Genomic DNA, 13,365 nt, shown 5'->3' on the forward strand with positions numbered 1-13,365 from the left:
GGTCGAGGAGGAGAACATAAGACGTGGCAGCAGAGCCCCGAGCAGATTTTCTGTGTGCGCGTGTGTGCGCGCGCGCTACCCGAGCCCGGTCGCCGCGCCTCCTCCGACCTGAACCTCCGCGCATTTGCTGCGCAATGTCCCGCTTGCTGCATGCGGAAGAGTGGGCCGAAGTGAAGGAGTTGGGGGACCACCATCGCCATCCTCAGGCCCACCACCTCTCGCAGCCCGCGCCACAGCCGCCTGCCGCCCTGCAGGCGAGGGACTATCCGGGGTACCCGGCCGAGCTGTCCCTCCTGGACGGCACAGACCCACGCGCCTGGCTGGCGCCCGCTCTGCAAGGCATCTGCACGGCACGCGCCGCCCAGTACCTGTTGCACTCGCCCGAGCTGGGCGCCTCTGAGGCCGCGGCGCCCTTGGAGGAGGCTGATGGCCGGGGGGAGCTGGGAAGGAGAAGCGGCGGGGGTGGCCTTAGCAAGAGCCCGGGGCCCGTGAAAGTCCGGGAACAGTTGTGCAAGCTGAAAGGTGGGGTGATGGTGGACGAGTTGGGCTGCAGCCGCCAGCGAGCCCCTTCCAGCAAACAGGTGAATGGGGTGCAAAAGCAGCGGAGGCTGGCGGCCAACGCCAGGGAGCGACGCAGGATGCACGGTCTGAATCACGCCTTCGACCAGCTGCGCAACGTTATCCCGTCCTTCAACAACGACAAGAAGCTGTCCAAATACGAGACGCTGCAGATGGCCCAGATCTACATCAACGCCTTGTCCGAGCTGCTGCAAACGCCCAGCGGCGGGGAGCAGCCTCCGCCGGCGCCAGCCTCCTGCAAAGGTGACCACCACCACCTCCGCGCGACGGCCTCCTACGAAGGCGGCGCGGGTACTCCGACAGCCGCAGGAGCGCAGCCGGGCTCGGGAGCCAGCCCGCGCCCCGCCCCGTCCGGGAGCTGTCGGACTCGCTTCTCTACCCCGGCCTCCGCGGGGGGTTATTCAGTGCAGCTGGATGCTTTGCACTTCTCGACTTTCGAGGACAGCGCCCTGACTGCGATGATGGCACAAAAAAACTTATCGCCTTCGCTGCCCGGGGGCATCCTGCAGCCCGGGCCGGAAGACTCTAGCAAAACCTCACCCCGGTCTCACAGAAGCGACGGGGAGTTTTCCCCCCATTCCCATTACAGCGACTCAGACGAGGCCAGTTAGGAAGTAGACAGAACCCTAGAAACTGAGGCAGAAGCCAACTGCCCTTTTCCCAGTGCGCGGGATCGCGCACTCTTTAATTTTGGCTCTGCCATGGTCGTTGTTTAGCAACGACTCAGCTTCTGATGGCAGCTACACTTGACGGTTTGCAAATGCCTCTGCTGTCCCAAACTTCTTGAGGTCTACATTGTCTGATGAAACCTTGCTGTTCAAGTTTTCCCTTTTCTCCCACTTTCTGCTTGCCCTATGGGTAGATGCGGTATAATTATTGTACTCAGACGCAGCATCCTGGTTGTAGTCCGTGCTGCCAATACGCTGCTAAAAAGTCGCATCTTCTGCTCTGTAGCTGATTTGGGTTCATTTTACCACCCTGGGCGTCCATCCCAGGGAGCTGCGCGCGCTCGTCTGTGGGAGAGTTTGTAAATTTGTGTCCCAAAATGCTGTATGAATTGCAGAGTCACTGCTTCCAAAGTGATGATCATTTTTGCTGCGGGACTGTTAGAAAACGGGGACCTTGCAGGGTCTGTGTATTGTACAAACATACCCGGTGTGTGTATCGGATCGCGAAAACGTTTGCGTCCTTCAGGAAACGGCGCACGCACTTTATCGGCCACTGCTGCTGCGACTCCAGGACAAATTCAACTGCCAATTGCAGACCAGTTTTTTGTTTTTTGTTTTGTTTTAAACACAGCCACTTACGATCTTTAAGCTCTTTGCAAATGTTTAACAATGAAAATTTTGAAAACACAAATAGTCGTGTCAAAAGCATTTGGTTAATTTTATTTTGCTTTGTTAGACAACTTATTTATTATTGTTTTCTACCATTTCTACTTATCTTGATTCGTTTTTTACATTTTCTATTCAAGATCATTTTATTTTAATTTAGCAAAGCCAGCCGCCATTGTTTTATGTATTTTATTTTGCAAATGATAAAAATAAACTTGAAAAATAACTTTCAGCTGTCACTTATTCCGTTCCTGTGTACCACTGTAAAGTTTTTAAATGACCTAAACGACTTGAAATAAGTCGTCTGTTAAATGAAAAGTGTATGAGTTAACGGCTTTGGAGAATGTTGCAAACTTATTGCCTTCAGATACTACCAGAAACTCTAGTAGAGAAACACTAGAGCTGATAAATAAATGGTGAGAAACTTTCCCCAAATTTGCAGCCCGAGTTTTGCCTTTTAAATAGCTGGGATTTTCCAGGGACCCACACTTTCTTCAAAGGAAAACACAATGCTTCAGATCTCCCTCTACTTAGTGGCTACTTTAGTTTATTAGGATTAACTGTTTTCACAAAAAAAAAAAAAAAGTCAAGCTGAAAACTGACTTTCTCTTCTTGCCCTGCTTTCCCCCTCAGTCCCTCCTTCCTCAGGCTCTCTCTCCGCTGCCGAGTAGGGTCCCTAAGCAGAAGAGGGGAGAATGGGAAGGAACTCCAGGAAAAGGGCGATATTGGTGATCATTCATTCAAAAAGTAAAGCTTCAATCCAGTCCTTCCTGCAAATCGTTGACTTCCTCTCATTTTTTCATTTTAAATGTCTCTGTTTCTTCCAACATAGAAGTTAGCCTCTGGCTTTATTTGCGCTTCTGAGTTCGCCTGTGTGCAGAAAACATCCAACTTTAGGGAAGGTCAGTTGCAGAAAGCTAACAGTGCTGTTCTTCTCCCTTCAGAGGTCCTCGCTAAGGACAAGTCTCACTGGGCTCGAGATCATAAATTTCAAAAAAGCCGACATAGTATGTGTATGAAAAGAGTAGAACAGGGATTTTTTAAAATAATTTCATTGGTAACATAAAGGGGCGGGACCACGTATTAAATAAACAGCATGTAGTGATGTTTAAACATCGTTGAATTTGAGAAGTTAATTTTAAGCAAAAGCATTTGTTCAGCACATTCACTGGGTTAACAAAGTTTGGGAAAGGAAGCAAGCACAAAAGGGGGTGGGGGAGAAAAAACGAGAGGAAGGATAAGGAACATTAATTCTCCGACACCCTCCTTTCAACACTCTAAGAATTAGAGTGCTTTGAGTGGAGAGGATCTTGAAAAAGTAATGCTTAGGAAGTGAAGGTTCTGATGTCGAGCTGAGAACCTCAGAATTAACTTCACCTGTTCACCAGGATGTCCCTGGCTTTCAGCCCGAGCAGATCCGGGAAGCTGAAGCCTCAGCCAGCTCTCAGGGAGACGTGAGCGGTGGCTCCAGACACTTTCCAGGAGCAGAAACAGTGCACCAGTCCTCCAGATAACCTTTTACACCCCGGAGTTTGTGGTGCTAAGATAAGCATCAGGAATCTTTGGGCTACTGAATAAATCAAGCGATTGCTTCTAACACGTTTCCATTTCATTCTCAATGAGTAAAGCAAACAGGTAAGAACAGAGCCACCCTGAAGGACTCCAGCACACTTGTTGTACAGCTCCTCTGCATGGTACATTTTGCTGTACATGCAGAGCCAGAGAGAAAATAGGACTTAGAGGAGTTTTTTGTTTTTGTTTCTGGTGAGTTTTTTTTTTTTTTTGAGTTTTTTTTCCCCGTTAGGAGTCGGAGTAGGAAAAGGACAAGAGGAGGATTTCTTTTTCTCAAAGAAAGTATGTATTTCATTTTTCAGAAGTATTCATGCTCATTTGGTGTCAACCAAAGAGGAAAATGGCCTCATCAATGTTATTACTTTTCAAGGACTCAGAGAAATTACTAAATAGAACCTAGTAATATCTTCCTTCAAATCTTTTATAAATGAGAAAACTACTGTTCCCAACTTCTGCCTAAATCACACAGCTAGAAAAATGTCAGTATCTAGACCTGCATCTTACGACTCCTGTTCACCAGATAAATCAATGATTCCACACGTTTTTCTCTATGAAAACTGATGGTCGCAACCGTAGCTATGCAAATGCTGTAGGGAGGGAAGCGCCGCAGCAAACATGTATTTATATTTTTAAATGTTAGCGGCATTATATAGGAATTGGAGATGAACTTCATCTCCATTCAAGGAAGTCTTTTACATTTCTGCTTAAGAGAAACCAGGCTGGAAATTCCATATTGATACTGACTGAAAAGTGATGATGAATTCTTCTAACCCATCCAGACAAGCACAAAATGTCAAACGACATTGGGGTAAATTGAGTGCTAAAAGTTCAAATGAGAACTTTAACCTCTGTTCTTTCTTTCCTTCTTTTTCCTTCTTTCCTTAGGTTGGCATTTCTTTGAAAGAGTTGTACCACCGCATTTTCAAGGTTCTGTTACAGAGTTTGCATAACAAATGTTTGGCAGCTCGCTCCCTTCCACTCCATTAACAAGCTGTAACGTATAGCTGCAGGTTGCTATAATCTCATTAATATTTTGGAAACTTGAATATTGAGTATTTCTGAGCGCTCATTCCCCATATGCCAGACCACTCCTGCCATGCTGGCTGGTTCCTTTCTCTCCATTATTACCAATTAGCTTCTACCTTCCAAAGTCAGATCCAAGTATCCAAGATACTAGCAAAGGAATCAACTATGTGCGCAAGTTAAGCATGCTTAATATCACCCAAACAAACAAAGAGGCAGCACTTCTTAAAGTAATGAAGACAGATAAATCGGGTTAGTCCTTTGCTACACTGCTGGTGCCTTCTAGAGTTTTAGATGCTTTAAGCAGCTTGCTTAACAGTCTGCTCCTCCCTCCACCCCATCGCCACTTTGTGGAGGGTTTTGGCTCGCTACACTCTTGGAAACTTATTTGATTTCACGGAGAGCTGAAGGAAGATTATTTTTGGCAACAGCCAAGTTTAACACGTCGTTTACAGGACATTGTTAGCTGAAGGGCTTGAATGACTAGGAAAAAAAAGGGAGGTTGAATGCCTTAATTTTAACCAGTACAGGGCCAACACTTTTATGAGTCCTCTGGGTTGGTTTGAGAGAGTTAAACCTGAATCAAGCAAGCAGGCTTCGATCAAAGGATATCTTGTAACATTTGAAACTCAAGAGGAAGATGAGGAACGTCCTCCTTCTCCCGGCCCCAAGCCCAGTTAGAGCTGGACGGGAACGCGGTGCGCCGCTCGTCCCCGCGCCGGACGCCAAGGCGCGGGCGGGAGCCGGACCCTCGGGGCCGTCGGGGCGAAGGCGCAGGACCTCGGGCGCGGACCGCGACAAAGCAGAGGCTTCGCGTCCCTCGGCGCCCTTGCGCCCTTGCCTCCGGTCCAACCAGGCCCAGACCCCGACCCTGAGCTGCCTTCCTCTCCTCTGGGCCCCTGGAAGAACAGAGGCGGCGGCGAACGGGTTAACTCCCGGCCGCGGGGAGCCGGCGGGAGCAGAGGAGCGGGGCGGGGAGGAGCGGGGCGCGGGCGCGGGGGCTCGGCGGCTCTGCCCGGGGCCTGGCAGCCCGGCCGGCGCGGCGTCTGGCGGGGCACGCGCTGTCAGCTGGTGAGCGCGCTCCGCTTTCAGCCGCTCCCCGGGGAGGGAGCGCGCCGCCCGCCCCCCCGCACGCGGGGCCCAGAACCCCGGCTGCAGGAGCTGGGGGGAGGGGTGGGGAGGAGGAGGGAGGGATAGAGGGGGAGGGTCGAATGGGGAGGAGGAAGCCACTAACAGGAGGTGGGGCGGGGGCGGGCATGGGGACCAGCGTGGGGTGTGGGGTAGCAGGTGCGCCTTCCGGAGCCTAGAATCTGGATTTCAGAGTGCTTCATGGCCTGAGCATCCTGTGCGTCCTAGATCGTTTCCTTCTTAGCCAAAGTCTCCTTTCCTCTGTCCTGTTACCCCAAGGGGCACGCTTTTATGCTGTCAGAACTCCCAGAACCTTAATGTTCCCTGGACAGTGCTGGTGCAAGGAGTTTGTTATCCAGGCGCCAGCCCAGACCGAGCTTTCCTCTCAGGATGAGCAGAGAGGGGTCAGCGTTGAGGCCTTTGTGCGTGGGGATCCCACTCCCTGTGTCAACTCTGCCCCCACAGTTCCAAGGAGCACCTTAAGCTCTCCACCAGTCCAGGGGCTGGTTAGGCCCATTCTACAGGTTCATTCTTCCTCCTAGGGAAATGAGAAGATTGCTCCAAGGCGTGCGAAGCCAGATGCCTTGCAAGATTAGTATTATAGCTGCTCTTTAAAAGAATTCGGATTGGAAAGTAGAGACCTGATGAAGGAGACAGTGTCCTAGGGCTCCGCTGTTTCGCCAGGGCTGCAGGGCACAGGAAAGATCTACCTGGATGATGAGTGAAAGTAGCAGCTAAGATCTCAGGTGCTGCCTTGGGGTTTCTCAAGCCAATTGATTCTTTGCTTTTGTGGGCCACTGGAATAGTTCACCATGATCCCACGCACCGTTTTGCCCCACCAGACTCCCCGAACTGGGGTGCTGGTGAAAGAGGGGCCAGGATTAGAAAAGATATGTAATGACCAAGGAGTCCCCCATTGTATCCCCCCACCCCCCGAAGCGTGGAGATCTAGAAAGCTGTAGGTGAGTAGGTGTCACTCTTAAACACAAAACTAGGAGATCCCTGAAAACACAGGCTCACCTGACCTGGTAGAAGGAAGGAAGTATGAGTCTTTTACTTTCAATAAGGTCATCAGCTTCTAGAAGCAACCTACCAAATGTGTACAGGGTTATTCATTTTCTTTAAGTTTTCTTCCATCCTGAGACATTGTGCTTCAGCATATGGAAGAATCCCAGGAATTTGCATCCAGGATTCCCAGGAGAATCAGACACAGGTGGGATGGATGACTTCTAAAACATGTGCCTAAAGGAGCTCCCACTGGATCCCTTCTTGAGATTGTTTATTTACTCGGACATTGCCTGCTAATCCTCCTTCAATTGCACTTGTAATATCCACAGAGTTTTCCAGAATAAGACAGAAGCAGAACACTCAGCTTCTAGGACCCTATGACCTGATTTGTTGTGTTTAGGCAACAGGACATTGAGTATATTTTGCTTGGCATTAAAATCTTAACTCCAAAAATGGTATCAGCTGCCCCTGTGGGAATAGGGACATCCTTATAGGAGGTAAAAGACATTTGCTTCCTGACTCTGCTCAGTGAAAGGAGACATAAGCATGATTGTTTGCTAAAAGCAGGAAACAATAATTAACCCAGGCTGCACAAACTACCAGAACAGACAAGGGCATGGTAAGGCTGTCATGAAATCCTTGGGTTAATGTAGATGTAGTGAGTCACGTAGCTGTGTAATAATTTCAGTCTAAATGTACACGGTTATCAGTGTTCATGGAGGGATTAGCCACCTGTCACTCAACTGACAAAGTAGTTGCTCCTTCATGTTTGTAATGATTATCAGAAAACACAGAAAAAACAAATTTATGATTTGGAAGGCATTCATCTCACCAACTGATATAATTGCTTTGGGGACTAATTCTTTTATTTCTTCCATACTCTTTCCACAATCTATATCCTTCCCCTTTCTTTTCTTCCACCCCTTCTTTTCATCAATAAATGGTCACTTACTGAGTATCAGAATATAGCAGGGGAAGTAATCACTGTGAGAGATGTGCAAAAACATGGTATAACTTGCAACATTTTTGGGATCTCAGAAAAAATTTGGAAACTAAGATTTGTTCCCTGGTGAAGGTGACAATCTTCCTGGAAATGGGCCACAACATTGCAGACTTCTGCCTGCCATCAAATTATTTCATTTTCAACTTCAGGGGCATCTTATATATGGTCTTCATTGTTTTCCTGAAGGATCATAGAGGTTTTGAGGGCCTTAAAACCTGAAGAGCTAATCTTCACAAGTCAACCACAGTCCCAGTCTTCCTTTTGAGCTCATTGGATACTTCCTATTTTTTTTTTTTAAGGAGTTCTACTGTGGTCACTGTGCTGTTTTCTGTTATCATCAACAGAATTGGCTATATCACCAGATAAAGTATAATTGAACTTATCAGTACATAACAGAATTAACAGAAATACAACTTTGTAGATAGTGTAGAGCTACAAAAACAGGTAGTAATCAAATCAGAATAGATAGCATGGTGAATCATTGTCACTTTCAGTATAGTGGTCTATATTCCTCAACTTGATACCAGCAACCTAACAGTTTTGAATAAAATCTGTCAATAATAAGCAGCAACCAAACAAGTCAGAATTAACTAAGATCGGTCATGATGCAAGAGTATAAGTCATACAAGGATCCTGATTGAGTTAATAGGAAATTAAAGATGACTACTGTGCTATGTCCTGATATGTTTGTGACAGCTGTCTGTGCCCTCAGATCCAGTGCTTGTATACAAACTAGGACGGAACAAGTTCCAACCAAGCAGAGTGGTGTGAGTAATAGAGGTTTTAATCCCTGATACACTATTAGTTATATCTTCTGTTATTTTTTTAAAAAGACTATTTCTCCCCTTTACTCCTCCAGAATGAACTTTATTTTTGGGTCTCCCCAACACTCACAGTTTTGTATTGGGGGGGGCAACCTGTTATTTACCTAAGTGTTTCTGAATTTTCTTACTTCTGGGCTGGATTTGTAGCTATATTTCTTCATTTATTAAAGCCTGTCTGTTCAACCTATCCATAAATATTGGTCTAGTTACCCCTATTACTCTCTGGTTCCCTATCATATCGAGTTCTGTTTTCCCATATTTGATTTTGGTCCATATAACCTTCTTCAGGCTAATTATATTTCCTATAAAGAGCCTCTCGGTGGATCCTACCTCTTGATCCACTCTGCCTGTGATTCTCTCTTTTTTCCCTTAAGTTAGTGTATATAGGCCATCTATATTAGAAATTATATCCAACTTTCCTTGCCTCATTTCTGTTGTGCTCTTTTTCTGTCATTAGTTGTCTATTTATCTTCTTCATTTTGCTTTCTGCTCCATTCATTGTGGCCTCTCTGCCACTGTTTCTGGAATCTTGGTACTTTTCTCTCTCTTCAGAATGTCCTGCAGTATTCTCTGCAGAGTTGGATTGGTGATTGTGAATTCTGCCAATTCCTCTTTATCTTGGAAGCACCTTATTTCTCCATTAATTTCTAGGGACAATTGTGCAGCATATATCAATCTTGGCTGGAGATTATTGTCTTTCAAGACTTGGATTATTTTGCCCCACCCACTTCCTGATTTGATGGGTTGTGCTGAGAAGTCTGCTGTAATTCTGATGGGTTTTCCCTTGTAAGTGATCTGTTTCTTGTCTCTGACAGCTTTTAATATTCTGTTCTTATATTGGATTTCTGGAATCTTGATTATTATATGCCTGGGTGTAGTTCTGTTTTGATTGTGGGTGGCTGGATTTCTGTATGCCTCATACATCTGAGCATTTTTTCTTTTTCCTGTGTTTGGGAAGTTTTCCTTAATTATTTCTGTAAATAGCCTTTGCAGTTCCTTTGTTTGTACCCCTGCTTCTTCATTCACATTCTTTATTTTTAAGTTATAGATTCTCTTGTCATCTTCTAGCCTTTGTATTTTTACTGCTTATTTCCTTATTATTTTTAATAAATTTTTCCTTTTGTGTTCCCACATTACAAACCTGTCCTCCAGTTCAGATAATCTATCCTTAGTTTCTTTCAAGCTGTTATGCCAGCTTTCAATAGAGTTTTTAGTTTTCTGGTAATCTTTTTGAACCTGCTTCATGTATTCTGTTTTCTCTATTTTCTCCATCAAACAATTGTCCCTTTTTTGTTGTTGTTGTTCTTCCATTCTACCATCTGTTTTTTTCTTGGGAGGTGTTTAGCATTTCTTTAATTATTCTATTTATATCTTGCTTTACTTGGTTAAATACTTCACTTTTGAACTCATCTATGAGGTCCCCGAGATATCGCTTTATGTCTTTTGGTGCCATGTCTGATATTGCATGTTTTCTGTCCTCATTCTCCTTTCCATTTACCTTTCCTGAATCAATGTTCTCAGGATTGGGGACTGAGGACCCTTTCTTGTTGCCTCTTCTTCTCATATTTTTGTTCCTTCCATACAGTTGTATATAGGAGGCCCAGTTTCTTTGTCAGTTTCAGTTTGTCTGAAGCACGCTGACTAGGTGGTCCCACCCACTGCAGTGTACTAGAAGTACAGACCTGGGCAGCCTATGATGGACCCACCCCTCCAGGTCAACCTGCTGAAGGCTTCACTGCATTAGCGCACACTGCCAGGCACAGGGACTTGGTTTGGGCTAGCCTATTGGGCCTCAGTCCATGGCATCACCCAGGTCAAGGGCTCCCCACCAATCCCGCTTGAGAGGGGAATATGTGACTAAAGTCACTGCAGCGCCCTGTTCTGACCAGTCTGCCCAGTCCCAGAATGTCCTCTGTTGGAGCCTCTTTGTCTATGGAAAGGTCTTTATTCCTCTCACTCACCACAGGTCGATGCAGGGTTCCCCACCAGCTCTGCTCTCAATTTGGTTCCCCGATTCCTACTCTCAAGAGCATTCATGTCTCCAGTGAGTTGAAACTAGCAGGCTATCCCAGCTGTGCTAATTCAGGCATGGCAGTGGCAGCGAGTTCAATCCACAAGTTCTAGCAGCGGCACAGAGACTTTAGATGTTCCAATCATAGCACCTGAACTGCATTTCCAATTGGTTTCTCTCAGCTTAGTTTGTTCCTAGGTCGGAAGGGTATATTTCCCTTGCTTAGGACTCCCCACACCGCACCATTCCTGGAATCTAAGCTGGCTATCTCAGAGAGCCTCTGTAGCTGCTGTTATCTATCCACCATCTTTTCTTAATAGATATTTCTATCTCTTATAACATTGTTGACATAGTAGAAAGAGAGAGTAAAGAGTCTGGAAGAGATTGAACGGCCTGCTGAAGCCTGTCCACATCCATGGTGATGGAAACCCAGATTAGCTCTGGACCTACATCAGTTGTCCTTCTAGCACACTTTGCCACATCAAATATGCATTTTTCACTAGCCATGATATTTGGCTCCTCCCATTGGTGCTCAAATGTGGAAGTCAGAGATCCTCAAACTTCCTTTTTACATAAGCTCCAGAGACAGAGACAGAGAGTCAGAGAGACAGAGAAGTTAAGATTATTTTTTTGAAGCTGCTCACAGAGGAGCTTATCTCATGTGATAAGGACATTTTTCACGTAAAACACCAAATTTGCTCCTCTAACTTGACTGACGCTGGTCACAATCAGTCTCTTGTTCTATATTTAAATTCACTTATAATTGAATACTTAAAAATCTATTCAGAGAAAAGCCCCTCTTCCCATTCACCCCTCTGCCACTTCCTCAAGCCTTCAGGGAAGGAGGAGAGGAACCCTACCAAATCCTAGCTGGCTGTGTACTTTAGTTCTCCTAAGTGCAAGGCAGCACAGGTGATAGCTAAATGATGGATCCAACTGAGGACAAGACCAACACTCAGGAGCAGAGTTTCCCTCTGGGACTGAAGTGTTACACTACCTCAGTGACCAAGTGTTATGATTTGTGTCTGTGTGTTCCCCTAAAGCCTCATGAGGTCATGGGGAGTGGGCCTTTCAAAGATAGTTGAATCTAGAATTTGTGATTGGTTCATTGTCCAGTTCTGGAATTGGTGGTGTGAGTGCTGCCCTCACCCTGGGGCAGGTGACATGAATACAATACCAGGGAGAAAGATAGGCTTGCTCTTCCCTTTTGCATTTTTGCTGTTTTTAATTTTTTTTATTTTAAAAGGGGTAAAATTAAACACAACATAACAGAACAAAATAGCACATAAGAAGGCAATGTAAGAGGTATAAATTTCAAAGCTAGATGACCTGAGATCGTCACTATCTATCATATTGTCTCTTGTTTTCTTCCAAATAGTTGTCAATGTCTTTGCATACAGAGAATTCATACAAAACAACATAGTATAAAACTGATCTAAACAGAATGAGGAAGGCATTTTAGCTCTTCAAAACCAGGCAATAGGGAAGTCACTAATGGATGTCCTATAGTCTCTTGTTCTCTTCAAAATAGCTGTCCATACTTTCATGTATATTGAAGTTCAACAAAACAAAACAGGCAGGGGGGAGGGGATGCTTGGTTTCCTGGTACTCCAGGTCCCAGCATGGCATAGGTCCCAGTAAACACTGGTGGCTCCCGTCCTGGGCCACCAGAGCCTGCCATGCTCACAGCTGCTCACAGGGAGGGGGAGGGTTTGCTTCAAGCTGTTTCTTTCTAATGAATTGACCATTTCACTGCCCATGTTCTGAAATGGTCAACAGATCATAGAAAGACATCTCTTTAGGCTCCTGTTTCAAACCAACATCGTCAGGAAGCTGCTGGCCTTGTTTCAGGGCCATGTGCACTTTTGCTCTTGTATCTTTTGGTATCAGTTGCAGCCACCATGCACTGTTGCCCCTCAGTGATACCACCATGCCTTGGAGCTAGTTGAGTATGGACTGAAAACTCCAAGAAACTGTAAGCTAAATAAACCTTTCCTGCCTTCATTTTTGGCATGAGGTGTTTTGTCTCAGCAATGAGAGAAAAGTAACGAAGACACCAAGTGTGAGACAGCATGGAGGACAGACTTGTAAGGAGTGAGGGCTAGACATAGATGCCCTGAGAAGCTCAGGCTCAGGGCAGGAAGGGCACAGGGCCTACTTCCTGTGGCAGGGCACTGGGCTTTATAGGTGTAAACCTTCAGAAGGGACTGGGTCTGAAAGTTGCAGCAGTGACTCCAGTGGGAACTGTTTGGGTTCCCACATCACTGTCAACATCCAGTGGAGGCCAGTGGTCTGATTTACTATAGATCAAAATTTGGGTGGCCTGAATATCTCTATTAAAACCATACCACTTTGCTTTATTTTAGTTAAAGGTGGTTTATGAGTGGTTCTTAAGGTTTATCTGTAACTAATTTATATTTGATGTGATTGTTGTTCCAGCTTTATGACAATAGGTTACAGTTAATGCTATCAATTGGTTGTCTCTGTATACCAATATCTGGATTGCCTGAGAGTCATAAATAATACTGGAGTCCATTCTCAAAAAGCCAGATACTGGGCCAATAGCTGGATCCTGGGAAAGAAGCCTCTAGTAACACCCAATTCCACCCCCCCCCAAAACTGATCCAGGGAGAATTGAGGGTCAGGAGATCAAAAGCCACATGGCAGAAATGTCTGAAAGGATCAGTGAAGGTAACAAAACAAATCAATTAGATGCTTCATGAATTAAAATTAAAAATAGATAAAGATTGTAATGAAACAAATTATTAGCAATTCTACAGAAAACACAAATAAAAATACAGTAGAGCTAAAGAAAAAGCTACAAAACATGAATTTCCAGCATAGAAAACAATGGGAATCCCTAAAAAGTTTCAGACAGAAGCC

At 45.5% G+C, this 13,365-nt stretch overlaps 1 protein-coding gene and 1 non-coding gene across 2 annotated transcripts; one reads left to right on the forward strand and one right to left on the reverse strand.

The window, feature by feature from the left end:
- Positions 1-2,139, forward strand: Atoh1 (atonal bHLH transcription factor 1). Its single transcript, XM_063246740.1, has one exon. The coding sequence runs from the start codon at positions 135-137 to the stop codon at positions 1,188-1,190; it is 1,056 nt and encodes a 351-aa protein (XP_063102810.1). The 5' UTR covers positions 1-134; the 3' UTR covers positions 1,191-2,139.
- A 10,063-nt stretch (positions 2,140-12,202) lies between these two features.
- Positions 12,203-12,339, reverse strand: LOC111757462 (small nucleolar RNA SNORA2/SNORA34 family). The gene has a single exon (XR_002791806.1). It is a non-coding gene; the product is annotated as a small nucleolar RNA SNORA2/SNORA34 family (small nucleolar RNA).
- Positions 12,340-13,365: the final 1,026 nt, after the last annotated feature.

The sequence above is a fragment of the Cavia porcellus genome, unplaced genomic scaffold (genome assembly GCF_034190915.1).
Source record: "Cavia porcellus strain 051 isolate PalLab524CR breed Dunkin Hartley unplaced genomic scaffold, mCavPor4.1 scaffold_4, whole genome shotgun sequence".
Classification (NCBI taxonomy): domain Eukaryota; kingdom Metazoa; phylum Chordata; class Mammalia; order Rodentia; family Caviidae; genus Cavia; species Cavia porcellus.

What these genes read in the sequence shown, in the direction of transcription:
- Atoh1 (XM_063246740.1), top strand. Translation starts at nt 135, where the DNA reads ATGTCCCGCTTGCTGCATGCGGAAGAGTGGGCCGAAGTGAAGGAGTTG.